This window comes from Sus scrofa, chromosome 2 (genome assembly GCF_000003025.6).
Source record: "Sus scrofa isolate TJ Tabasco breed Duroc chromosome 2, Sscrofa11.1, whole genome shotgun sequence".
NCBI classification, from domain to species: Eukaryota; Metazoa; Chordata; class Mammalia; order Artiodactyla; family Suidae; genus Sus; species Sus scrofa.
Window position 1 is genome coordinate 123,217,300 of NC_010444.4, and position 27,486 is coordinate 123,244,785.

The 27,486-nt window shown below is 43.9% G+C and overlaps 1 protein-coding gene across 6 annotated transcripts in view; it reads left to right on the forward strand.

Annotated features, from left to right (window-relative positions):
- The window catches only part of TNFAIP8 (TNF alpha induced protein 8), a 132,806-nt gene that overhangs the window by 64,951 nt on the left and 40,369 nt on the right, over positions 1-27,486 (forward strand). Inside the window, exon 1 of one of the 6 annotated variants that reach the window (XM_021079542.1) lies at positions 24,890-25,416. The exons of 4 other annotated variants lie outside the window; for them this stretch is intronic. In XM_021079542.1, the coding sequence (XP_020935201.1) occupies positions 25,380-25,416 (37 nt within the window). In that variant the 5' untranslated portion in view covers positions 24,890-25,379. 6 annotated transcript variants of the gene reach the window in all.

A 27,486-nucleotide genomic window follows, 5' to 3' on the forward strand; every position in this document is an offset into this window, starting at 1 on the left:
GTCTTTTGCTATGACTGGGTACGGGGAACTGGTATTAAGCTGATGGAGGTGTAAGTTCTGTGTGTGAAAAACATGGCACCTGAAGTTTGCACATAGATGTTTTCATTTTTAAGCACACGAAGGATGGAGATGTTTCAGAAATGGGGCTCTGAAACGAGGGATAACTTTTGCCTTTAAATTCTCCTTTTTACAGTTCCTATGTGTTCACTAATTCTAAGGCATCTCTGGTTCCCAGTGGTCTGGTTGTGGTGGTGACAGCTACGGAGACCTGCAAACACAAGCGTGTTTATTTCTGCTCTCCCATTATGTAGATGTTGGTCAGAATGTTGCTGCTACCATTTCCTCCAACAGCCAGTGAGCAATTTGACCCCACACATAAAGCCTTTTGTAGTTTTAAAATACACCTTAGCCTTGTTTTCAGCCTTACTTAATGCTTCTACAAGTAGACTTTATTTTAAGGTAAGTTGGAAAGGTTTTCAAGGATTGAAATAAGAGCATTTTAAAATCGCCCTTAAAGTTATGTTGGTATTTAGACACTTGTTCAAGTCTATACATAATACTTGTTGAGGCTTAACTAAAATTTTTCTGCGCAAAAGACTTTCTAGATCTTACATTGAAGACTAGGAAGGAACTATAAGTTGGAGGACATAAATGAGTATTCACATATGCAGTTTCTTGGCCCATAACTGACCCCCTGGCAGCCAGTGCTATTCCGTAGAGCCAGGACTACTTCTCTTATATGGAATATGGTCACCTGTATATCATTTATGTAAAATGTACATTTGCCTACCAGATGCCCAAAGTTATGCAGTGATGCCCTGTCAGCGTTCTTTATATATGTATATAGGCACATTCTATCCAACATAGAAAGATAGTGTCTGTGACTATATATCATGTATCTACATTTGGGATCAGAGCCAGTTTGACTGGGCAAGTTTTGGGGGAAAAGTGAGTTGTAGGTCAAGTTCTGCCCTGGGAGTGAGAGTACGTAATGTACTATGGCAGGAAGAAGCATACATGAAGCTTCCAAGGCTGAAGTGATTGAGTTAAACACTTGCGTGAGTAAGCATGAACCACTTAAGAGCAAATTGTAAATCACTGGTTGAAAATAGCCAGGTTTAAAGTTGGAGTTCCCGTTGTGGCTCAGCGGTAACAAACCCAGCTAGTATCCCATGAGGGCCCAAGTTTGATCCCTGGCCTCGAAAAGTGGGTTAAGGATCCAGTGTTGCCATGGGCTATGGTGAGGTCACAGACACGGCTTGGATTCCAGGTTGCTGTGGCTGTGGTGTAGGCTGGAAGCTGTAGCGCAGATTGACCCCTAGCCTGGGCACTTTCATATGCCACAGGGCGGGGGCGGGGGGGGGGGTCTAAAAAAATAAAAATAAATAAAGTGGCGAAAAGGTAAGGAGGTCAGTGAGGAAGTGAACAGGAGAGGTATGGGGTGCTTCTCTAGTCCGTGTTACTGGTAAAAGTCAGCCTCAGATACCAGCACACTCAGACCATGTTGCCACCTAGTGGAAGTGGCTGGAATGCACCGGGAGCATGACCACCTCCTCTCACTACAGCTGAATTCAGAGTGTGGGTATCTTGGCAATACAGGAGCTCACTTCTCTTTTCCTTTGGGATTTTAGATAAAGAATCAGAGAAAGATAGATGTAACAGTTCTCCCTCAAATGGTGTTAATTTCGACTCTAGAAAAATGGAGTCAAGTGCCAATATAAAGAATTTCTCATAGATACTGTTTGGAGGCTGTGGTCATGCTCAGAGTGTAGGGTGTGCATGGCGCTTAAGCTCAGAGCATGGAGTATGCAAGAAGCAGCACTTGAGAGGTTCTGCAGCAGAGTGAAAGCACAGCACTTATGGGTCTGGGTTGGCTTGTTTTTTCTCGTGGTGATAGTGTCCATCCTGTACAGTGGTGGCAGAGGAGAGCCCTTTGACCATAGCCCAGAGCTAGAAGACAGTTATATTCTTCCTTCCACCCATCCGTGAATGCCTCCATTCAACAAAACTTGCTGATTTCCTGTTCTGTATCAGGGACTATTCCAGGTAGCAGGGATAGTGAACAAAGCGGAGAGAAATCCCTGTCCTTGGAGAGCAGACATTCCACTGTAGGAGACAATGAACAAGATAAAAATATAAAATATATGTAGTAGGTGGGATAGTATTAAGTGCTAAGGAGGAAAAAAATTTTAAATTGAAAAGGAGGATGAAGATTGGTGTGGGTGTGTGTGCAGGGTGTACAATTGTCGTCACAGAGAATGTGCTAAGACTCACCCGAGAAATGGGAAGAAACCACACCTGTGCATATCCTAGGGAGGAACATTCTAGGCAGAGGGCAAGCAGATGCAGAGGTCCGGAGATGGGGTGGGCATGGTGTTCCAGAAATAGCTATGGTGGTCTTAAGAAAAGAGAACGGAAAGTGAGCTAGAGAGGTGGTGAGGCGCCAGATTACGTGGCCCGTTATGGGCAGTTACGATGAATTTAACTTTTAATGGGCATGAGAGGAGAAGCCATCTGATATGGTCTAATCTCATTTTACAAATGCAATTGAAGACAAAGACATCAAGTCAGATGTCCATGGTTTTTCAGCATCACAGTGCCAGAGCCAGGGTGGGAGCCTGCCTCCTAACCGCTGAGTTCTTCCCAGCGCCCTACCTGCCCAGGGGAGATGCACACCACACAGAGGCTGGGACTTCCACGTGTAGCGGTCCCAGAGGAAGCCAGTGCCATGGGCTCCCTCAGCAGCTGTTTGGTTTCTCCCCCAGGGTGTCCTATCTGCCTGCAGAGGCCTCACAGCTAACACAAGAAAGGATCATTCTTAACTCAGAGGAGTCCTCTGCCCAACTTGCCTTTCTTTGTGTGAGTATGGAGATAAATTCTCGGGGCTTTCCCAGTGATTAAAGTCAAGAACCTACCATCTCATAAAGTCCTTATGTTTGTTTCTAAGTTAATTGGATATAGTTCACCTACGATTTCTGCAGTCCCAAATGTTTTTTTTTTTCTAATTGTAGTCAATTGTTATTTCCCCAGTACATTTTTTTTTCTGCTGTACAGCATGATGACATAGTTACACATGCATGTCTACATTCTTTTTTCTCACATTATCATGCTCCATCGTAAGTGATAGACATAGTTCCCAGTGCTACACAGCAGGATCTCATTTCTAGTCCATTCCAAAGGCAATAGTTTGCATCTATTAACCCCATACTCTCAGTCCATCCCCCTCTTGGGCATATATCCAGACAAAACTTTCCTTAAAAAAGACACATGCACCCGCATGTTCATTGCAGCACTATTCACAATAGTCAAGATATGGAAACAACTGAAATGTCCATCCACACATGATTGGATTAGGAAGATATGGTATATGTACACAATGGAGTACTACTCAGCCATAAAAAAGGAACAAAAGAATGCCAAATATTTGATCACAGTTCTCAGTATCACCTCTCCCATTAAAGTTAGTAAGATTGAATATTACATATTACTTAAAAGGAGTTTGAAAACAGGATTACCAGTAAGGAGAGAGCAATTGGTTAGTTTTTGCTCAACACTCTGTATCTTGTTGCTTTGCTGTGAGCCAATTCAAGTTTGTTTATTTTTTTGTTTTTTTCCCTTTCCTTCTCCTTTGGATCCCATGACAGTTGTCCTCTGGACATAGGCCCAATCTTCTGACCTCACTTTCAGATAAAGGTCAGATTAGTGCTAAGTATAGAGGAGAGTGGCTTCATGCTGTTGCCTGTATCACTTCCTCTCCCTTAATCACCTGTATCTTGCACAAAACGAACATGAGGTCTTTGCGCAAGATCATTTGCAAGGTCGCATGTAAAATGTACATCACCATCTCATTTTGCATTTACATTTGTTTGCATAGTACTTTCTCACTTCCCTCCTTTTTTTTTTTTTTTTTTTTTTTTTTTTTGGCCAAACAACGCAATTTCATATCTTTATATTTGTACATTGTCTATAAATGAGCTCCAAAATCCCACTGCCTTTAGGGGTTGAATTCTTTGGAATCCTTTCAGTAGTGAAATGTTTTGTTTGGAGCCTGTGGGCCCAGACCCCTGTGGTCCCTGGGTTTGTGGTCTTTAGGAAAGTGGCGCTTCTGACAGAGCTCCTCTTTGGAGCCAGCTTTGGGGAGGACCTGAGAAGGCTTGCTGGAGGAAATTTCATTATCACAACTCAGGACAAAAGGCAAATGCAGAAATGGAGGTATTTTGATGGGGGCTGCTACGAGCATTAAGTAGGCTTAAGAAAGCTTGACAAGAAGCAGTTCTACATTTCAACTTGGGAACAAGTATCTGCTGTAAGCAGTGAGGTCTTACTGTACAGCAGGGAACTATATCCAGTCTCTTGGGATAGAAAATGGTGGAAGATGGTGTGAGAAAAAGAACGTATGTATATGTATGACTGGGTCACTGCGCTGTACAGCAGAAATTGACACAACACTGTATATCAATTATACTTTAATAAAAATAAAAAATAAATTATAAATTAATTTTTTTCTTAATTTAAAAAAAAAAGATTAAATATTTATTGCATGTGGGAGAGAGAAAATGAGAGCACTCTGTTAAGGTGCCTCCAAAGACAATCTAATTAAACACAGGAGTTCCTGTCATGGCTCAGTGGAAACAAAATCTTACGTCCATGAGGACACAGGATCTATCCCTAGCCTCTCTCAGTGGGTTAAGGATCCAGTGTTTCTGTGAGCTGTGGTGTAGGTCGCAGACATGGCTCAGATCCTGTGTGGCTGTGGCTGTGGTGTAGGCCAGCGGCTACAGCTCCAATTCAGCCCCTAGCCTGGGAACATCCATATGCCGTGGTGGGTGTAGCTGATTGCTCCACCTTCCAGAAAGTCCTTGTGTGGAAATTCACCTGGAAGGAGAAATTTGATTAGCTGTGTATTGTGTGTGTGTGTTTTTAATAAGCAGCCTCAGGTAGACTTTGAGTATATCCTAAGGCAAAAATCTGGCCTGACCTTAATAGGTCAGTGCTTTCCACTGTTGATTTGCCCCTTCACTGCTCACTACTTAACAGCTTCTTACCTTCAGTGAATGTGTCCCTGAGCTTCTCACCATATCCTTAGCTCCTGGGAGAAATCCCAGGGCTGGCCTGACCTGGCTCCCGACTCCTGACTCCAGATTGGGGTCTGGAGCTTTGATACACACACCATCCCAGCTCCTTTCCCTCCCCTACAAGTCGTGCCCTTTCAGCGCCTGTCAGGGGGCAGCCAAGCCTCTAAGGCAAGAGTCCTCATGGATGGTCTATCGAGAAGCCCCATCAGGGATGGTGGGCAGCACCAGGCTGGGAGTGGAGGAGGATGCTCAGGGACCCAGGTCCCACCTTTCAGGCTCTCCTTCCTGTCTGCCAAGGTTTCTCAGCATCCTTCCTCCTACCCCCACCCCCACCAGGGTGTCTGCCCTCAGCTACCAAGACCATCTGGCAGACAAGACTTGGCCCTGCAGGAGAGGGGGCGTCTGGCCCAAGCTCCGACCTTTGTTAGGCAGCAAGCTTGAGGAAATTGGAGAGAACAGTTGGATCAGCCATGCATGCTTGGGCTCCATTGCCCACTGTCCCTTCGGGACTGGGCACATGGTAAGGCTGGCAGCAAAATGAGAAGTCCTCAAGCACACCTCTCCTTCACTGCCTGGCATGTCATGTCAGTTATGGCTCCGATTGTGTAAGAAAGGAACTTTAGTTGAGACTGGCTCATACAAAGGATTTTCTTTCTTTTTTTTTTTTTAAGCTACAAAATAAATAGAATGAGATTTGATTTAGCAGTACAGTGATGTTAAGAACCCTCTTTCTCTCCAATCTACCTTCTGTGGTTGAGAGTCATCCTCAGCTGGCATCTCTCATGGTGGTTAAGGGTGTGCAGCAATTCTAACTTCATACCCACGATACACTGTCCAGTAGGAGAGAGAGCAGCTGGCTTTTGGTAATTCTATCAGAGGAGTGAGTGACCTTTTCTGTCAGCCCCCAGCATATTTGCGATGTCTCCTTGACCCCATTTGGGCCATGTGCCCAATCTTAAGCCAGTTTCTTGACTAAAGAATGTGCTGTGTTGGAGTTCCCATCGTGGCTCAGTGGTTAACGAATCCAACTAGGAACCACGAGGTTGTGGGTTCGATCCCTGGCCTTGCTCAGAGGGTTAAGGATCCAGCGTTGTTGTGAGCTGTGGTGCAGGTTGCAGATGAAGCTCGCTTGGATCTCGAGTTGCTGTAGCTAAAGGGTAGGCCAGCGACTACAGCTCTGATTAGACCCCTAGCCTGGGGTGCCGCCCTAGAAAAAAAGACAAACAAATAAACAAAAAAAGAATGTGCTATGTCAATTGGCTTAGGCTTTCATTACCTAAACTAGTCACTCTGTGGTGAGGGGGATGGGGTTACTCTGGCTGAGTTGAAATGGTCAGGGCTGAACCTGAGAGCTGGGGCTGGGGTCCAGTTTCTCCCTCAAACAAACATACGGCTCCACAAGGATGAGGGGATGGAAGTGTTGGCGAATTGGCCACAGTGTCTCCTACACAGGCTTCCTTTCACTGTGGTTTTCCTCCCTGTTGCTTCTTATTTGGTGACTGGCTAGGGTCTAATACAGCAAATGGAACTCTGCATATTAGTTTACCCACCATTCCCCCCTCCATTGACAAATGATGCAGGTGCCACCAGGGAGAACAAGAATACAGACTCCATGAGCCACGACAGCAGTAAAGATGAGGACGGCAAGTTCTCAACCATGAGAACTTACTCTCTGATAAGCACTGAATGAAAAGAATAAGAACCAAAGAAAATTAATTACAAGCATCCCTTCAACCTGTGGTAATTATATGTCCCCCTGTAACATGGGAGTCCAGTGTAATTTTATTTATTTATTTATTTATGTTTGCTTTTTTTTTTTTTTTTTTTTTTTTTTTTTGTAGGGCCACACTCACAGCAAATGGAAGTTCCCAGGCTAGGGGTGAATCAGAGCTATAGCTGCCAGCCTACGCCACCGCCACAGCAACATGGAATATGAGCCGCATCTGTGACCTACACCACAGCTCACAGCAAAGCCGGATCCTTAACCCACTGAACGGGGCCAGGAATTGAACCTGCATCCTCATGGACACCAGTCGGATTCCTTACCGCTGAGCCAGAGTGGGAACTCCAGTGTAATTTTTTTTTTTTTTTTTTGCTCATTGTAATAAGACTATATGTCCCTGTAAAGACTGTCCTTACATTTTATAGATATGAGCTTAATTGCAAAATTTGCTTATTTTTTGTTTTTTAATTGATATTCCTGGGCTCTGGATAATGTAAAGACTTTGGAGCTGCACGCAGATAAACAAAACAGGGCACTTGGTCACAAAGCGTTTCCTTTAGTTTACTCTAGCTGAGATCTCCAGGAGATTGGCTTAGACATGGGGCAACATTCAGAGTGCTCTTGGGGGAGTGAAAGCCATGGTGATAGAAAGAAAGAAAGCCCCAATTAGCGATGGGTAAATTGGAGGTGCCAGTTTATCTTTGTAGATGAAATCTGTGGGTAGGGTATAGGACCCCAAATTCTCAAGCCTTGTCCCCAGCCAGCCAGTGTTCCCGGCTACATCCCTGAGGGAAATACGTGCACAGAGAACCAGTCAAAGCAGAGGAACCCCTTTATTATCAGTGGGGTTTGACCTGAACCCTAGTGGTGACCTCTAGTGAATGAGGTTGTCTGTGTGGGTCACAGAAATCACATCCAGGATCACTGGGCTGGGCGGCAGAAGGACAGGAAGGCTGCTCTGACGGTCACAGAGAAGATACCTCCACGGTGGAGGACTCAGAGATCAACGTTCTGGTCCCTCTTAAGACACGTATGTGCTGAGTCTTTGGACTTGTTCTATCAACGTGCTGGACCTAATTTCTCATTTGTGAACAAGTTTGAGGAAGGAGGAGATTGCAAGGACCTCAAAGGCTACCTTTGAGCACTAGGTTTCTGATTCCTGAGTTCTAAGCGAAGTGTGATAGAAGTGTCACATAGGACTGAGATAGGGGTAGGAGTGGGGCCTTTAATCCTTCGTGCCAGCACTGATGGACAGGCGGGTGATAGCATAGTTTCTCTGTTGTGTGCGATAAACATCTTAAATAGCCATCAAGTGTCGCAACTGGCTGAGTATCGTCGGGTGCGAATTGCTCAGAGCTGAGTGTTAGCTGGATACTACAGATACTAGGGTACAGGCACAGCTCACTGAATAGAGGGATTGTTTGCTTTGCCAAGCCAGGCTTGGGTTTTGGCTGCCGAGCTTGTGTTCTGTGACATCCAGATGTCAGGGATCTTGTGGGAGCAGCAACATCAGACGGTGACTCGTGGCAGACGCTTCTGTTCAAAAGTGGTTTCCAAGCTCTGGTCACGTGGCTTGTCCTGGGACTACTGAGCCCCAGTGGTGTTTCTGCTCTCCCGTTTGGTTCGGAGTCTGATTGCAAGTGGTATTGCAGACTGTTGTGGTTTATCATTTTTCAGCGATACTATTGCTCAATAACCCACACATGCTCCACTCTGAAACACTAGCCCTGGAGCTCTATCTTAGCAGGGGAGGTTGTTTTTAACATCAGTCTATAGAAAGCAGTGGTCCTAAACTCCAGTGTCTGCAAGAACCAGGCAGGAAATATGAATGTGCAAATAGTGCTTTGTATGAACTGTTGAAAGTCTTTAGACCCATGGCAAACTTGAAGAGTTCCCATCTAAAGGCATTGAAGTTCAGATGAAAAATAAAGCTTACATGGTCTAAGAAAAACTCTGAGCTGAATTCACCCCTAAGGTTACCAGTTAGTGATTTCTTGGGCAGACTAAGTTCAGCTATCATTGATGTTTGCTCAGCTTCAGAGATGCCAGAGATCTTGTAGATGTGAGCCTATTGTATTTTTGTTTTTGTAGTAGATTTTAGCTTTTACCTTCAGTTAGAAGGCTTTCATTGGGATAAGTGGACACCATAATTTTTACCTGCAAATTACAAATACTTCTAAAGAGATCACTTCCTCAATGAAAATGGTTTCTTTGGGTCAATGGTTTTTGGAGGCTGAATCAATTTAAGAGAAGCAGAGAGGTTTTCTCTTCAATGAAAAGAATTCTGAGTATTTTACATCATTAGAAAAAATTTGCATCACTAAATTTAACAAACCCCAAGTGTTTGAAACTCACCCACCTGCCTGGCAAGTTGTCTGCAGGGTTATTTACTCCTCTACCTCTTCGTGGTGTTAGGCAGGCTTGGGGTTAAGGAGCAGGGTGCAACTGGGAGGGCGATAAGCTTGCTTTCACTCTTTGCCCACCCCTCCCACACTCTTAATTTCTGCCTTCCTGCTTCCACCTGGAATACCCTGTTGGAGGAATAAAGAAATCAAATATAAAGACTTCATTTATAGTGAATTCATTTAACTGTTAGTGAGCCACAGTCCTTGTCTCCAAAGGATGCTTGTCTTTTTAAAAGACACTGATGGTAGAACAGAGAAGAGGGCAAAGTTTAGCCCACAGTACCACCCCTCAATGAGAATATTTCCTGTAGAGCCAAGAGGATAATTTGGGGCTTGGGAGCCTCTCAGGCGCCTCAGAGATAACACCTTGTATTACCCTGCTCAGGCAAGACCTGCTGAACCAGCAGCAGCCACTGAGCTTGAGGGAGGCGGGTGGTTCAACTTTTCTTCTTTTTTACTTATGTGATTTAAATTTGTGTTAGAGTCCTTGCAAATTACCCAAAGGTATTTTTGTGAGCAATTGATGGTACCCAGATTCTTTATGTCTGGTGTTGGCTGGTGAGGGAGCTTCGTGAATTTAAATATTCCTTTGGCAAAGCCACTGAATTCAAGCTGTGTTAAATTGTGGGTTTGTTGTTGGGGTTTTTTTTTTTTTTTGCTTTTTAGGGCCGCACCCGTGATATATGGAGGTTCCCGGGCTAGGGGTCTAATTGGAGCTGTAGTTGCCGGCCTCCACCAGAGCCACAGCAACACCGGATCCCAGCCGCGTCTGCAACCTACAACACAGCTCACGGCAACCCCAGATCCTTAACCCACTGAGCGAGGCCAGGGATCGAATCCACAATCTCATGGTTCCTAGTCAGATTTGTTTGCATTGCGCCACGGCGGGAACTCCAAAAACTGTGTTCTTCTGATAGTGCTTCCTCCTCAGAGTACTCTCCCAACTTATTCTCTTCAGTGAGTTTCCATAAGTGAACCATCCATCAATCCATTCTCTACCACCTTAACACCAGTTTATTCTGCAACCCGTTGCAATTTGGCTTCTGTATCTAGTCCTGTTAACTAAGTTGTTTTTCTCAAAGATCCCCAGTGGCCAGCTGAGTATCATATCCAATGGCCTTTTCTTTAGCCTTCCTTTCTGACTCTTTATTCTTTCCCCTGTGGACCATTACACATGCTCTTAACTCTGCTCGGAGCCATTGTTCCTTTTCTCTCACTTCCACTTCCTTGACCAGTTCCTTGACTCTGAAGTCTTAGCTTAGGCATCACTTCTTTCAGGAAGCCTTCCTTGATGACTCCCTCCCCCAGGTCTAGTTTAGATACTTGTCCTTTGAGCTTTCATAGCACCTCATATTTTTGTGCTATTGCATTTATCAAACTATGTTTTAATTAGTGTCCCTCCCCTCCCCCACTGTGCTGTGGGCTCTGTGAGAGCAGGTAACATGATGGCTTTATTTACACCATTTGCCTTTTGCCTGGTAGATGCTTAATAAATATTTGTGGAGTGAAGAAATAGCTAAACGAAGATGACGTCTGAACAGTCATATCTGCAGCTTCCTCTAGAACTGATGACAAACCCCTGACTTCCCTCATCGACCTTCGGTTCTCCTTAGGTCCCTTGAATCTCCAGTTAGAAGATGTAGAGGGGTTGTTAGATGCTGTCAATAAAAAGTGACATCTGACAGAGAAGAAGAAGACAGGTGTCAGGAAATCCTTGTCATTCCCATTCAGCCACTTCCTTACCAGGCAGTAACCCACTACACTGCTGATCTTGAACAAGTAATAGCCACCTGATGATGAAACCAATGGAACCAATGAGGCTTAAAAGTTCTGACTGACAGCAGAATGGGGAACATATTGTATAGGAGATCAGGCAAGTTCGTGATGATGATTTTATCATCATCCTGGAGGAAGAACTTCATTTCTGATTGGCAGCTGCAGAGAAACATAGACTAAGAGTTACAGGAACTGATAAGTATTGTGTAGATACAAACTGTGTAGACAGTACTGTACCTTCTGGGCCATTTAAGAAATTTTCAAGGTAATTTTAACTATATGCAGTTTTACTTTACTGACTTTAGAACCCAGAGTCTCTCCTTTCACCTCTGAAAACATGACTCTCCTATATTAAGAGCATTCCATCTGTTCTGTTGATCTCTGTATTGGGACAGGATTTCTAGAGCAATTAAGAATGTGAAACCTTGATCACATGCTTCTTCTTGTCTCTTGAAATTGGGTAGGAATTGTTGATGGTGTGTAAAGACCATGAAAAAGGACAAATTTGTTAGGCAAATTTTAGTGAGAAAATGTAGGTTCATATCTACATTACAGAAGGATGTTGTTAACAACAATAGTCTCCTCTGTAGAAAAAAAAATAATGTTCCATAGCCTTTGTTTAGTGAAGGGAGCTATCCTATGCAATCTGTTGCAATCTTTTGTTTCCTTTTTCTTTTTTTTGGCTGTCCCATAGCACATGGAGTTCCCAGGTCAGGGATCAGATCTGAGCCGCAGTTGCAAACTTCGACACGGCTGCAGCAACACTGGACCCTTTAACCTACTTTGTCGGGCAGGGGATCGAACCTGTGTCCTGACACTGCAGAGATGCCATGATCCCCTTGCACCATGGCAGGAACCCCTTTGTAGAAATGTTTTCATTAAAGACTGTGAGATGTGGGGGAGCAGTCTGCACTCCCTGAAGAGCCCTGGCTGTCTGGGATATTGGTTTGGCAGAAGATGCTCAAGCACAGCTCAGACCTCAGACTCAGTTGTGTGAAGTGGAACCGCCTTCCCCCTTGTCACAGCTGTTCCTCCTCTGGACTTCCCCTTTTCTGTTTCTCTCTGGCTCCCTCTTCCTCCAAGTCAGCCAGACCTTGCTGTCCGACCTCTCTTACTGCACTGTTTCCCTCTTCTTTTGGAGCATATGACATATTTGCCTTAAATAAAAAGTATTAGTGCTCTGCTCTTTCAGATACATCATGATGTCCAGAAAAGTAGGATGGGGCTCAGAGCATCTGCATTCCAGTCTCAGTTTACATTCAGTCCTAGAGATGTGACCTTGGGCCAGCCCCTTAATTTCTCTGAGGCTCTGTATCCTCATCAGAAGCTAACGGAGCTAGCAATACCCAAGGTGCCTTCTTGACAGGATTATCATGAGCATCAGTGACAATGTATGCGGAAGCACTTCCAGAGCTATAAAATGTAGTAAGAGTAGAGATAGGGTCTGTAATATGTGTAGCATAATATCTAGCACACTGTTGGTGCTTGATAAATTATACTTATTACTGCTGATTATGTTAAGACATCACTTAATTTAAACACATAAATGGGCACGAAACTGGGGTTCTGGTTTAGAATTTAAGGCTATGGCCAAGTGGAATACTTTTTCGTTCCTTGGGTCCAGAGTACAGTTTATTTGGGACAACCAGGGTGCTGCTGTTTTGCATTCACAGGTTAGTTCCATCCATTAAGAAAACAGATGACTAAATTAATTACATATTGTACAACGACGGATCCCAAATTGGCCAGAGAAAACACAGTATGTTATAAATGCAAACAGCCTCTGAGGGAAAGCTTGCTCCTAAGAGACTTGCTTAATAGAATGTTTATTGCCTGAGAGGCGTTCACGTCTTGAGTAGAAGAGGTGTCTGGAATTCCCATCTGGGATTTATTAGTATATATGTTCAGGTGGCCCAGTGGTGGATGTTAGTTCTTAAAGGAAACAGCATTCCCACTCTGAGGAAGCTGAGGCTTTTGCTCTTTTAAAGTGGGCAGCTGCTGCTGGTACCTTGCTGGTCCTGGAAACCCCATCAATTGAAATGGAATTTTGTTCCATCCATCTTATTCATGGCTGTTAGGACAACTGTGGAGGGTTCAATAGGGGGCTGGCGAGGTTGCCTCTGAAAGATAAGCAGATCCATTAGGTGAAGCCATGACTCCAGTGGCTTCTACTGGGGCTGTTTGCATTTGCTCAGCCCTCTCTGTTTATGAGGATGTTAAAAGGAAGTGCGTCTATTTGGTGCATGTTGTAAAACAGAAGGTTTGCAGCTGTCAGAATTATTTTCTTCTTGGCTCTTTATCTGATAGAGTTTCAGACTGTTGCAGATTACCAGCCTCAGTTCTCCAGATGCAATGCAAATTTTCTTTTCTTGTTTTCGATCTTTGACGATAACAGATATTTCTGTACACAGTTCCTTGTAGTGTACTCTTCAGGTAAGGAGAAATTAGGCTTATTCTTACATGTTGTCTTAATTCATATTGTGAGATGATTGAATGATTATTTTATTAGCTACGTAGTGCCTTCACAGAGTCTGACGTGCTCTACTCTCTTGAAAGGAATACAAAAGAAAAACCACAAGATATAATCTTGTGTCCCCAAAAGCTTAACAAATCTGCCTCAAAGCTAGCATGCATGTATCAACTTTATTTTAAAAGTTCACAGTGGAAGTCGAGTTCACTGGCTTTATGAGCTAGGCCTAGGGATTTAAAAAAAAAAAAGTATATCAAAACAGAAAAGAGAGATCTACCACCTTGCTCCCAGAGTATGGCTGCACAAGATGCCATGATGTGTCATAAGGTTTGTTTCCAGTAATCTCCAGGTAATGAAAACAAGTGTCAAAGTTTCTGGAAAAAAAAAAAGTTTCTGAACGATTACTCCCTTTTCAAATCATTCATATCTACTTGTGAGAGTTTTGAGGGAGTGGGGCATTCATGTTTTTGCCACTAGTAGCGTCATTCATGCTCATTTGCATTGCCAGCACTTTCTCTGGGAGACACAGGGCAGTGTTCTGACTGGCATCCTGGGCACCTGGCTCACAGCCTGCTTAGCTCTGCTGCCTTCCTGGGTGTAGGGACTGAGGCGGTCAATTGTTGTGGCAGGTCTGAATTACTGTATTTCTAGCCTCAGCGGGCATTTGAATTTTCAACTCATGGTCTCATTTAAGGGAAATTAGCTTGCACCTGTTAGATAATTCCAGCTAGAGAGGATTAGTTAGACTAACACTGGGGGAATGGAGGGGAAAAAAGAAGCCTATTCAGGAAACATCTTGACTGTGGGACTTGGCAAGATTAGAAATAAGGGGAGACAAGGCAGCCTCAATCAGTGACAGTCACAGTGCCCCTTCATTATAAGGACAAGGTGAGCCTAAGGAACTTTCCAAGCAGACAGGTCCTACAGGCAGCTGGAAACGGGCTGGAGCAAAGGCACCCAACATCTTTACTCATGAAACCTTTAACGTCTCAGTCATTTTTTCATGTCGTTTCTAGGACACAGGAAATACCTAATAGTTTCATGTACTAATGCTTAGGTCCAAATAGCTTAATACGTACTTATGTACTAATGGCTTTGTAGCCATGTGAAAAAATAATGCATATAAATTGAAAGATTAAAAAAATAATGTTTTGATTTCATTTTCACCAGTTACTCATAGAATGTGTGCTCCCCCTTGGGCCTTGCATATTTCAGTCAGGGTCCAAACAGGACCACAAACCACAAAATTTGAATGGGAAAGTTTAATATAAAGAAATATTAGCTAGCAAGACAGTATGGCAGTTCCTAGAAAACTTAAAAGTAGAATGACCATCCAACCTAGCAATTCTGCTTCTGGGTATATTCCCCAAGAACTGAATGCAGGGATTTGAACATGTGTTTGTACAGCCATGTTAAGAGCAGCATTACTCACAATAGCTACAAGGTAGAAGCAACCCAAGTGTTTGCTGATGGATAAATGGATACATACAATATGGTATAGACATGCAATGGAATATAATTCAGCTTTAAAAAGGAAGGGAATTCTGAGACATGCTCCAACATGGATGAATCTTGAGGGCATTATTCTAAGGGAAATAAACCTGTCACAAAAAAGACAATTACAGTATAATTCCCATAAATGAGGTACCTAGAGCAGTCCCATTGAGAGACAGAATGTAATCTGGTGGTTGCCAGGGGCTGAGGGGAGGGGAGAATGGGGAATTAGTGTCTAATGAGTGTAGAGTTTCAGTTTTGCATGCTTTGTTTTGTTTTAACTTTTTATTATGCTTGATTTACAATGTTCTGTCAGTTTCTGTTGTACAGCAAAGTGACCCAGTCATACACATATATACATTCTTTTTTCACATTGTCTTCTATCGTGTTCCTTTACAAGAGTTCCAGTTTTGAAAGATGAAAAGAGGAGTTCCCGTTCTGGCACAGCGGAAACAAATCTGACTAGGAATCGTGAGGTGCAGGTTCGATCCCTGGCCTCGCTCAGTGGGTTAAGGATCCAGCCTTGCTGTGAGATGTGGTGTAGGTCGCAGACACGGCTCAGATATAGGCCAACAGCAACAGCTCCGATTGGACCCCTAGCCTGGGAACCTGATATGCCACAGGTGCAGCCCTAAAAGGACAAAAGACAAAAAAAAAAAAAAAAAAAAAAAAAGAAAAAGAAAAAAATAAAGATGAAAAGAGTTCTGGAGATGAATGGCGGTGAGGGTTGTACAACAATGTATGTGTACTTTATACTCCAAGCTGTACACTTAGAAATAATTAATATGGTAAATTTTATGTGATATGCATTTTATATGCAAAAGCTGCTAGAGGCTGGTGGGTGCTGACCATCATGTATAGCAGGAGTCAGTTGCTAAAGAAGGTACCTGCATTGCAGGAACTGGAGGCTAGCGAAGCTGTGTATGCTTGTAGCAGTTTGCACCAAGAGCACCAGAACCAGGAAGCAAAAGTTCTTCTTCTTCTTCTTCTTTTTTTTTTTTTTTGCCTTTTCTAGGGCTGCTCCTGTGGCATATGGAGGTACCCAGGCTAGGGGTCTAATCGGAGCTGTAGCTGGCAGCCTACCCCAGAGCCACGGCAACACGGGATCCGAGCCGCGTCTGCGACCTACACCACAGCTCGTGGCAACACTGGATCCTTAACCCACTGAGCAAGGCCAGGGATCGAACCCGAAACCTCATGGTTCCTAGTCAGATTCGTTAACCACTGAGCCACAACAGGAACTCCCAAAAGTTCTTCTTCCCATAATGTCTCTTCATAGCACTGCACTGCCAAAGCTTAGAACTGTATCAGCTGGCAGAAGAAAAAATACATAAAGTTCCACTTTTATTTTTTCAGAGCAGGTAATGAAGGGTGAATTGGGGGCTGTGAAGTAATAAATCGATCACTAGCCACTTCACAATTTCTCAAACCTTAAACTCAGATCGGATCACATACCCTAATTTCCTGTTTCACGTTACTTTTCACATAATATTTGCTTTTTAGTACAGCAACTGCCAACAACCTAGCTTCGCAAAGCAGTGATGTCATCAAAAGTAATATAGCACAGTCTCACGTTACACTGTGAACTGCCTTGAACTAGTAGTTCACACAGTGTCTGAGAGATGATGAATAATGCTGTGTCTTCCTCAAAAATTTGAAATATCCTGCAACACCCCCATGAGTTTGCTGTAGTGCTTTCAGGCACCATGGCAAACAAATGAAGAATCTCAGGGCTAAAATCATAAGTGTCTCTCACCCACTCTGACCACATCATTCTAACATATGAGAATCTAAGGTACCGATTTGGTTAAGAGTACAGAGTCGTCATGTGTCAAGTAAAAATTGCGTGGGGTCAATATTATTTTTGAAATTTTGAAAAAAAATTTTTTTTTGTCTTTTGTCTCTTTAGGGCCGCTCCTGTGGCATATGGAGGTTCCCAGGCTAGAGGTCCAATCGGAGCTACAGCTGCCAGCCTATGCCAGAGCCACAGCAATGCCAGATCCAAGCCATGTCTGTGACCTACACCACAGCTCATGGCAACACTGGAACCACAACCCACTGAGCGAGTCCAGGGATCGAACCCACAACCTCATGGTTCCTAGTAGGACTCATTTCCACTGTGCCCTAAAAATGTTTTGAGAAGTTACCAGGTGGGAGAATAACACACTGTCCTCTAGTATAGGACTTACTACATTGGAACAGGTTCCTATTCCTTTGGGACCACATAGTTGTCTTTAGAGGTACTTTGATATGAGAAAATGCAGAGCCTTCAACACAACATTAACCATCAGTGCATGAGTTTCTCACAGCGTGAGAGCCAATGCAGAGACAATAGTCAGGGAGGGACCAGGAGAGTCCCAATGCTGTCTCATGCTTTCTCTGCAGCATAAAACCATTTATTCATGCCTGATATACCATTTCGATTCTTTTTTCTCTTTTTCTTTTTATGGCCACATCTGCAGCATATGGAAGTTCCCAGGCTAGGGGCTGAATCGGAGCCACAGCTGACGTCTATGTCACAGCCACAGCAACGTGGGATCTGAGCTGCATCTGTGACCTACGCTGCAGCTTGTAGCAACCCTGGATCCTTAACCCATTGATCGAGGCCAGAGATCAAACCCACATGCTCACAGAGACAAAGTCAGGTCCTTAACTCACTGAGCCACAATAGGGACTCCTCTCTTTCTGTTTTGCACTGATTTTACATAACTGAAATTAAGAAAGTTAAATGGCATATAACGGGACATTGCTGAATTCAGTGGTAAAAATTCTGTTGAAAGATTTTTCAGGGCGTTCCCATTGTGGCACAGTGAAAACAAATCCGACTAGTATCCATGAGGACACAGGTTTGATCCCTGGCCTTGCTCAGTGGGTTAAGGATCCAACGTTGCTGTAAGCTGTGGTGTAGGTCGAAGATGCGGCTGGGATCTGGCATTGCTGTGGCTGTGTGTAGACTGGCAGCTGTAGCTCTTATTTGATCCCAAGCATGGGAACTTCCATATGTCCTAAAAAAAAAGACAAAAAAAAAAAGGTTTTCAGATTCAGAAAGATAGTGATTTTTAACTTTCTTCTGTTTCTGCTAGGAAACGAATGGATTTAATAAAGTCTTATTTAGATAGGTAGGCAGGCACACTGTTCATCTTTCCAGTTTTCCAGAAAATACATTCATTTCGGTGATATTTACAACTTTGTGAGTCATAACTGTTAAATATTTCTATAGCTCTTCTTTTGGGAGAAGCCAAATAACCCAGTTTTGTAACCCAACCTATTATAATGGAGAAACTTCTGATCCTTGCCTTTCAGTGCTACCTGCAAAACAGCCTCCCCGTTCCCCCTGAAACGCTGTTCGGATAAGTTCTGCTGTGGTTCACATTTTCACCACCTGCTGTGTTTGTCTGCTAAGTTTCAGCCTTAGCTACTCTCCCTTGGCAGCCTTCAATAGCCCTATAGCTTCACCGCCCAGCGATTTCTGTCTTTTAAACAGCGACGAGTTGGTGCGAATATTAAATAGAGATTCTCCCTATGTCAGAAACTCAGTGTTAAAATCCAAATCTGACAACTTGGAGTGGATTAGACTTTCAAACAGATCTCAGACCAGGAGTCTGTGGTCCACATTCCACATAAGAGCACAACTTCTGTTTTCTAGTAGATTTCCTATTTTGTTCACAAACCTGTGCAAAGTTCCTAACTGCTCAGATGTGATCAGATTGGGCCATTACCTGCCCTGTCTTGGGTTTCGTTTTCTACTCCATTTGAGTGAACACATCAAGAAGAAAAGAGACTGTCACTGCTGCCACCTCAAGCAGAGCTGCTTGCTTCTGAATTCTTCACCATAATCAATAGCAGATGTGTAGCTGGCCCTGGAAAGTTGCATAACTGCCTTAGATTGCATTCAACTGCAATCACTCAGCAGTAGGAGGGGGGTCTTCACTAGGTTGTTGAAAAAGAAAATTCACTTTAAAAATATTTTTCTCAGCACAAAATTATTTCCTTGCTCTCAGGAGTAAAGACAATGGTTCGAGTGGAAGTAGTTTGAATGTTAATGCCCTTAAACTTGAATTTCAGTTCATTTTAAGGAAGAATTTCTAATGATCAGAGAGGAAGTGGACTGTCTGTTAAAGGAGTCTCTGTTAATAGAGATAATCAAGGAAATTCTGGATGATTGCTGGCTTCCTATGACTTGAGTCTAGGTGATACTTCACAGCCAGGTAGAGGATTAGAATAAATGACCTCTAAGGTTGCTTCCCAGCCTGAGTTTTGTGGCTGTGATGTCTGACCACTTTTTCATCCTGCTCTTTTTCAGAAGCTAAGCCAGGGATGCGGAGGTCAGGTGTGCCACTGCCTTCTGGAACCAGTGTCAGCCCTGCCTCTCTTCTTCCTGGTGAATCCCTTCTGTAGCTCCTCTCAGGTTATCCATGTTGACCCCGATAACCTGGGAACGGTGAGGCTCTCCCCTTTTATTTTCACCTTCCATCGCTGGACCACACGCACTAAATTGCTACACCTGTCTGGAATATCTGCAGGGCCATTGTGGCTTCCAGGTAGATGCTCCGCAAACTAAAATAATCTGGCCCTATTCAGGAAGGTATTTGGAAAAGTGATTAAGGCGACTTGATAGTTTTCAGTTATTTGTCACAATCTCATTTCATTATTGTTACTACCTTGAATAAGTGGCATTATCCCCATTTTATAGATGTGCACACAGAAGGTCAGAGAGCTTCAATGGTTTGCCCATTTTTAGAAGAAAAGTGAGAAAAAAATCCTAACATAAATGATGCAGTGCTTACTGGGTTTATGGTAATCAGGCCCAGTTCACCCCAACTGAGTCTGGTGTTCTTTTCCCTGGTCTTGGCAACCTCACATCTATGGATGTTTGGTCAGGGTCCTGGCCTAACTTTTAATTTAAAAAAAAAAAAAAGAGATTTATAGTTTCATGTAGCTTAATAAATAGAAGCTATTAAACTTATGGCTTATTTGGAGTTCCCATTGTGGCTCAGCAAGTTATGAATCCAACTAGTATCCATGAGATGCGGGTTCAATCCCTGGCTTCGTTCAGTGGGTTAAGGATCTGGCATTGTTGCCATGAGCTGTGGTATAGGTCGCAGATGTGGCGTGGGTCCTGTGTTGCTGTAGCTATGGCATAGGCTGGCAGCTGCAGCTCCAATTCAGCCCCTAGCCTGGGAACATCTATATGTCACAGGTGTGGCCCTAGAAAGCCAAAAAACAAAAACAACAAAAAGCAAAAACAAAAAAAACCCCACAAACCTTGTGGCATATTTAAAACAATGAATATCAGGAATGGAATAACTTTGATTTGAGGCTGTCATCTAAGCCTTCAAACAGAGTGGTTTAAGTGGTCTATGCTAGAATCATGGCCAGCTCCAGCTCTTTGGGGATCTCGCAGTATAGCAATCGTTGAATTATCCCTCTGCTAAATAAAGCATGTGAATTTTGCATGAGTGGTTTAATAGAGTGAGAAAGTCTGGATATAGGAGGCAGGAGGCCTAGTCTGCATTTACTGTAGTCTGAAGAACATTATGACTTAGTTTTGTGACCTTGAGCAAATTGAATAACCTCCCTTTCTTTAATTACATATCTGTAAAATGAGTATGATGACCCAAGGGAGCTAACTGGGAAGTCTGAATAAAACCTATATAAATGCAAGGCAGCATAGCTAAGTATCATGAAAGAAAGACCCTGGGCCATAAATACTTCAGATAATCTTTTCAGACCTGATTTTAAGCGTTCGTGTGTGTGTGCATGCTTGTGTGTGTGTGTGTGTGTGTGTGTGTGTAATCATCTGCTAAAGGTTTTTATCAAGAAAAATTTCTTAGGAGAGGAAGAAAAACAATGAGAGCCTAGGAAACATGGTGCTCACCCATATGTCAGCCCTTCTTCCCATCCCCTCAGAATTATCTACCCGCACCCAGAGTATTAGTGAGCCAAGGGATAAATGGAAAGTGCCATAGGGAATGAGACTTTGAGACAGGTCCCGAGAGGCAGTTTTCCCACTCTTCCGTCACCACACTCATCCTTAGGCTTCTTCCGCTCTTCGCCTGCCCCCCATACCTCATCCCAGTACCAGCCACTTGAGGCTCAGGGCTTAGCCTCCTGAGAAGATTCATAAGTGACCTTCACTGTCATTTGAGTGGCCCTTTCTCCACTTTTAGTGAATAAAACTTCACTAAGGCAAGGAGAGCAAGATCACCTGGGCCAGGCAGGAGCTGTGGGGAGGCACCCATTTAGCCTTACCCCTCTTTTTGGGAGGTTAAATGTAAGAGAGTATCTGAGGAGAGTAAGAAGGATGAAAAGTCTGCAGCCCCAACCAGGTGACACCAAGAACACAGACCCTCCTGTGAGGAGAGGAACTGAAAGCCAACTTTATACATGGATGATAGAAGCCTTTTACAACCTTTTTTTTTTTTTTTTTTTGGTCTTTTTCTAGGGCCACACTCACGGCATATGGAGGTCCCCAGGCTAGGGGTCTAATCGGAGCTGTAGCTGGCAACCTACCCTAGAGCCACAGCAACACCAGATCTGAGCCACGTCTGCGACCTACACCACAGCTCATGGCAACGCCAGATCCTTAACCCACTGAGCGAGGCCAGGGATCGAACCCGCAGCCTCATGGTTCTTAGATTCATTTACCATCGAGCCATGATGGGAACTCTGCTCTTACAACTTTTAATGGTATAGACATAATCAAGAAAAGATGAGGAAAGCCTCAAAGTCAAATAGAAGAAAGCCACTTTTTATACTAAGTAAACAACTCTTTTTTTGCCCTGGCTATGATGTTATTTGTATACATTCAGCCTCTTGTCAGCCAGGCAGAAATTAAAATATTGATGAAATGACCGTTTTTGTGACATGAGGTTTTTATAGCCTAGAAGCTATAGGCCTATAACAAGTCGATAGAGATGCTTAGTCTTTTTCACAGCAGAGAACTTACAACATTCTTGAATGTGAGCGCAGTAAGTGGTACCTCCTGGATGAATTGCACCTCCTCTTGACAATTTTGCTGGTCTCTTCTGTGTAAATCTGAAAACTTGAGACATCCCCTGTTTTTAGCAGACATCAGGGCAGCTGTAAGCAAAAGGCCCAAAGCCCAGGCTTTAACAACAACAACAAAAATAGCTTTATTGAGGTATAATTGAAGAGATTTTTCTGCTGCTCTGTGATAAAGTTCATTTGAGATAGAGTGTTATAAATCTTCCTTAGAACCAAGGTAGCTTGGAAGGTTGAACTCACTGTAGTTAAAATGACCAAAATCATACCAGTATGCTCCGGGTGCACAGAGCCCTTTTGCATGTCACACATATAAATATTTGATAATGACTGACTGCATGGAAAAAACCACCAGACTCTTAGCCAGCATTTTAACTCTTCCATCTTGACACACACGGTAGGAGATCCTCTGTTAGTCATGGGTAGATGCTCAGCATGGTATTTATTTATTTTATTTTTATTTGTTTACTTTTTAACCACACCCGCCGCATATGGCAGCCTGGGCCAGAGATTGAATCTGAGCCACAGCTGCGACTGATACCATTGCTGAGGCAACACTGGATCCTTTACCCACTGTGCCAGAGTGGGAACTCCTGCAGGACAGTATTTAAATGCGGTTCGGTATTAAATGAGAAGTGTTGCTGACTTAATTGCCATTTTGTATCATGTGGTCTATAAGAGCTTGTCATGTGACTTCTAGCATATTCCAAGCCACAGTAAGAGGTAATATTGGAGTATTCCTTAAACATACACGAGGGACCAGATTCTACCTACAGGAGATAACATCATTATGATGCACTGGAGCATATTTACTAGGGCAGAAGAGTAACCAATCCCCTTTTGAACAAAAGCAGAGCAAAATCAAGATGAAATGACTGACCTAGTATCTGTCTGGTAGTGAAGACAACCAGGGAAGCTGCAGAGAATCAGAGAATCTTTGTTACCATCCTGCAGAGGGATGGGGAGGGGTGGGAGAGGACAGGGTAGTTTGCCCAGGGGCAAGTGGCTTTGAGGTTATATATGAGGACTGTGGAGCATCCTTATCCATGTAATCTTTTTTCTTCTTATTCAATGAATATGTATTGAATATCTACTATTTTTAGGCTACTACCAGAGAGTCTTGTGGAAAAAATAAACATAGAAAGCCCTGGGTAGTTTTTCTGATGATTTCCTAGAACACATACAAAATGTATAAACCGTTTAACTGACTTTCTCATGTTACATATTATACGGTTGTACCTCGGAGGCATGAAGTGAGAAGTCAGAAAGAGCTCATTCAAGGCAGACACTGAACTAATACTTTATTTTACTAACACAATCAGCTGGTTTCTCCTTTTAGGGGGCTAAGGAAATTGAGAGACAATTTCAGTTAGCCACAGAACATAGAAATAAATGCTTCCAAACAGCGAAACACAGGTCTGTAGAACTTCTGAGAAAGACATGGACACTTTGGATTCTAGAAATTTGGATTCTAAAGAAGAGTGGTTTTTGTAGGGAGGGTAAGACACAGTGGAGAGAAGCTATGATACCATCTTTTGAAATAAACAGCATGCCTTGCTCTTGAGTTCCATCAGGACATTCTTCCCAAGGTGACTGCCAGACTACATTTAAATATAAAAGAAGTTTCTTGCCAGGTTTCCTGAGGATCACAGAGAAAGTTCAAAGATCAACCTAGCTGCTAAAATGACTCTAAATTGAATTAGGCGGCTGACACAGCAGCGCTTGAACTGTTCATTCAGCAGTTGTTCTCCTTGGCTGACCTGAGCAGGGCTGAAGGCCTTTTGGTGAACCCAGTGTAAAAACAAGTTGGACATTAAGGACCTGTATTTTAACACACCTTATGTGGTGTGTACTTAAATTGGATTTGCAAAAGGACATTAATAAATCATTCTCATGGGGGTACTTTCTGAAAGAACAGGGTGAAAGTGAGTCCTTCCTGTGGCTACTGGGGCCTGGAATTTGGGTTGTGTGAATTTGCATAATCATCACCTTGAAAAGGTGTTGCATCTTACTCCAATTATAGATGAATGGGAGCTATCTTTGTGAGTTGACAGCCCTGGTGAGATCCTGAGGGGTTCCTGGTGGACATCTGTGAGAGTCTGGGCTGCTGGGGGGGCGGGGAGGGAAAGGACAGATGGTAGGTGTTTGGTGGGCTGGGGAGGCTCCCAGAATGACTGCTTGGATAAGACAGGGAAGGTGGATTCTGACCAGTGAAGGAGCATTTCTTTGGGTTCAGAATGACCTTCGTGTCTCCCCCACGAGTCTGAAGTTACAGAGGGAAGGTACGAGGCTTAGCACCTCCCAGCCAGCTCAGGAGGCCGTGTGGCAGAGGGGACCTCACAGTTAACTGTGACTTTCAAAAGGGTGCAGCTCTTACCCTTTTGGTAGTGAGGTCATTTTCCGGAAGGCTCTACAATACTGATATTTTCCAGATGTTTCTCCTCTCTGACTGGCTATGTCTTCCTCTCATCATCCTGCCCTTTCAGTGAAACTGAGATAAAATTTTGCTTGGTGTCTTGGGCATGTGAGAATCTCTCAGCAGTAGGAAGTGATTTAATATCTAGCGCCTTATATTAATATGTATAATAACTTCTTCACTGCTTGTGAATAGCATAAACCCCCCCTTTTGTCTGTTCACAGTCAATATTGAAATAAAACCCAAAAGCATCTTTTACAAAAATTTACCTTTTAATGGTGCAGTAGTTTGTAATAATCTGTGTTGGATTTTACGGTTTTCATATCACTTTTTGCTTATATTACCTTACTTAATACAACACATAAATCTGTATAATACATAATACTTTTTTTAATCCTCCTTTTCCAGAGGAGGAGAGGGAGAAATGTCTATTTAAATGTCTATCTTTTGTATATTCTTTTCACTGAACTTCCTGATGTACTGTAGAGCTTCTCTTCTTGCTTTTTTTTTTTTTTTTTTGCCCATATTAAAAAAAGGGAGGAAATGAAGAAAAAGAAAGCAGCTGGAAAATAAATTTATTAAAAGAATGTAACTTTTCTCACAATTTCCTAATGGATCTTTCAGGTATGTTATTTGAGGATCTCTTGCCCTAGATTGGTAATAAAACTAGAGCTCTGCAAAATACCTCAGTAAGACAGGTATGTGGGTGCCAGCCCCTGTCCCCACTTCTCAAGGAAAGATTGAGGACTCCTATTCAGCCAGTTGTAGGAGCTTGTGGACACGACCAGGGGGCAGAATTGAGATCTGTTCTCCAGGCTCTCCAGCTTTTGTCAGCATTTCAGAAGCATAAATATCTCCCCTCTTTGGGGCTTTTTGGGTGGAATTAATCCCAAGGAGTTACTAGTTCCTTGGGAGGAGTCCTCCCCTTCCTTTGCGGAGGGCCCTTGGGGCAGCTGCAGAGGCGGTAGTTCACCTGGTCGGGTTTGAGTAAGAGTGATCGCTCTGATTATACTGAATGAGTAAACCGCCTAGTCTGCTTTTCCTGTGCAAAGGTAAGGGGTGAGGGCCCCCCCCACACACACTCTTTCTTCAAAAGGCCCCCCATCTTGGGCTTGTGAAGCAGGTCTTTCCAGCCCCATGGATCCATATCCCTATTACTTTCTTCCAAAAGTAACGTACGAAACCGAGCAGTTTGAAAAGCGTTCATTTTGGGCGGCTAAGATCCCGAGACTCGGAAAGTTACACGGGCCTGCAAAAAAGCAACCTAAAGATTCAGAAGCATTTCTGTGCCTGCCTATGCATTTATGATTTATGTAAAACACCAGCGCGAGCTGAGATGAGACTTTCTTTCTTCCCTGTGTATAGATTTCCCAGGCATGGCGGGTCTGGGACCCTGAAGGTTCCCCCGCCCCTGCCGTGCTGGCCCCAGCGCAGAGTCAGCCCCACCTGCATGCACCCAGCCACCAGCCGCCGGTTCCCGGCGACGACGGGCTGGGGCGCGCGGGCCCCGGGGGCGGACTCCTGCCGCCCAACTGAGACGCGATTCGTCACTCTGCAGAACTTTCCCCCTGAAAATCCCTGCACTAGAACCAGCCCTCCCGCCCCGCGGAGGTTTTGATTTTAGTGGCTTTCCTTCCTTTTATTTTCTGTCGTGTGCGGGTTTTGGCGTCCAAGCACATTTGCAGCTCGTCCGAGTCCATGTCAGCGGTGGTCGCCCCTGCAGCTGCTCACCCTGACACCATGAACTCCGAAGCAGAAGAATCTAAGGAAGGTATGTTTTTGATATCGCTGGGGGGCTCCCACCAAGTTCTGCGGAGGAATGTGGACGTAGTGCGGAGTAGGGGACCAGACGGGAGTTTAAAAGGGAGCGATGGGTACTTTGTCTGCTTTCCCTGCGCCTTCGAAGCTCCCTTAGACCGGAATGCGCCGAACCCTGTACCCTTGTCAACCAGCGGCAGTTCAGAGGAGAGGGGAGGGAGAGTCGGACCTAGCTCGGCCAGCCCAAGAAAAGCTGCCTTTGAGATTTCCCTGGAAACGAAACGGCCCCAGTATTGATTCCAAGAAAGCAAACTATCCTTGGAAGAGCGCTGCCTGCCTGTATCAGGACAGTTGAAAGCCGGATCCTCTGGAATAGGACCCCTAAGAGTCTAGGGTCCCTTGAAACGGGTTTCAGAAGTTGGAAAAGCTGTGTTTCCGGCCAAAAGGGGAAGCGAGGGGGAGAAGTGAAAAATTTTTATTCGGAGAGTAGGTTTTTTCTTTTTTCTTTTTTTCCTTGCTGGCTTTTTAGCCACGGATTTATTTTGTTGGGGGCTTGTGGGGGGGGGGGGGCGCATGCACGATATGAGGGAGGCCTTGTGCAGCTTGAAACTGAGTTTGTCTGTTTCTAACTTTGCCGAAGCCAAGGGTTTCACTTACTCCTAACAGAGAACGGGTGACAGGGCTGGAAAAGCTCCAACCCAAACACAATTATACGCGGGTGTTAGTGTGGGGAGTTTATTTGTGCGTGAGTGTTTGTATGCTTTGTTTCCTGAAGCTTCATGTATACAAAAGCCCTCTTGTGAGTTGAGGTAGGAGTGGGGATGGTTGGGGAAAATTAGAGAATAAGAAAGGAGACTGAAATTTCTTTTCAAGTAGCCTCTGAAGAAACTGGTAACTTTCAAGTCAATCAGGGCAGCTCTGAGGAGCAGAAAGGAACCCCATCATTTCTCCATTTGCTAGATATCAGTCAGAGGGAGCCCTTGAAACTCTTTTCCTCATCTTGTCTTTTATTGATTCCCCTCCCAAAGTAAAGGGCTGGCATTTACCTTGTGCCCTGCAAGGGAAGCAGTCAGTAAAAAAGAGGCTTGTGTAATAGAAATATGGGGCTGGTGTGAATGAAAAATGACAGCTAGGAGCACTGTTTTTGAGCTTGATGTGGAGCTGGGGGGGCGGTTAATGTTTCCTTGCTGCTGTGTTCTCTGTCCTGCTGCTGGACGCTTTCCTTTTCTGTCTTTTAAATGGCAATTTACAGTAAGTCAGAAGTAGTCCACGGCACATAGGAAATGGGCTCAGAGAATCCAGTGGTGAACTTTTGTATGAATTATGAGCAGCATTTGAACTGGTATTTTTCTCCCAGGCTTGTT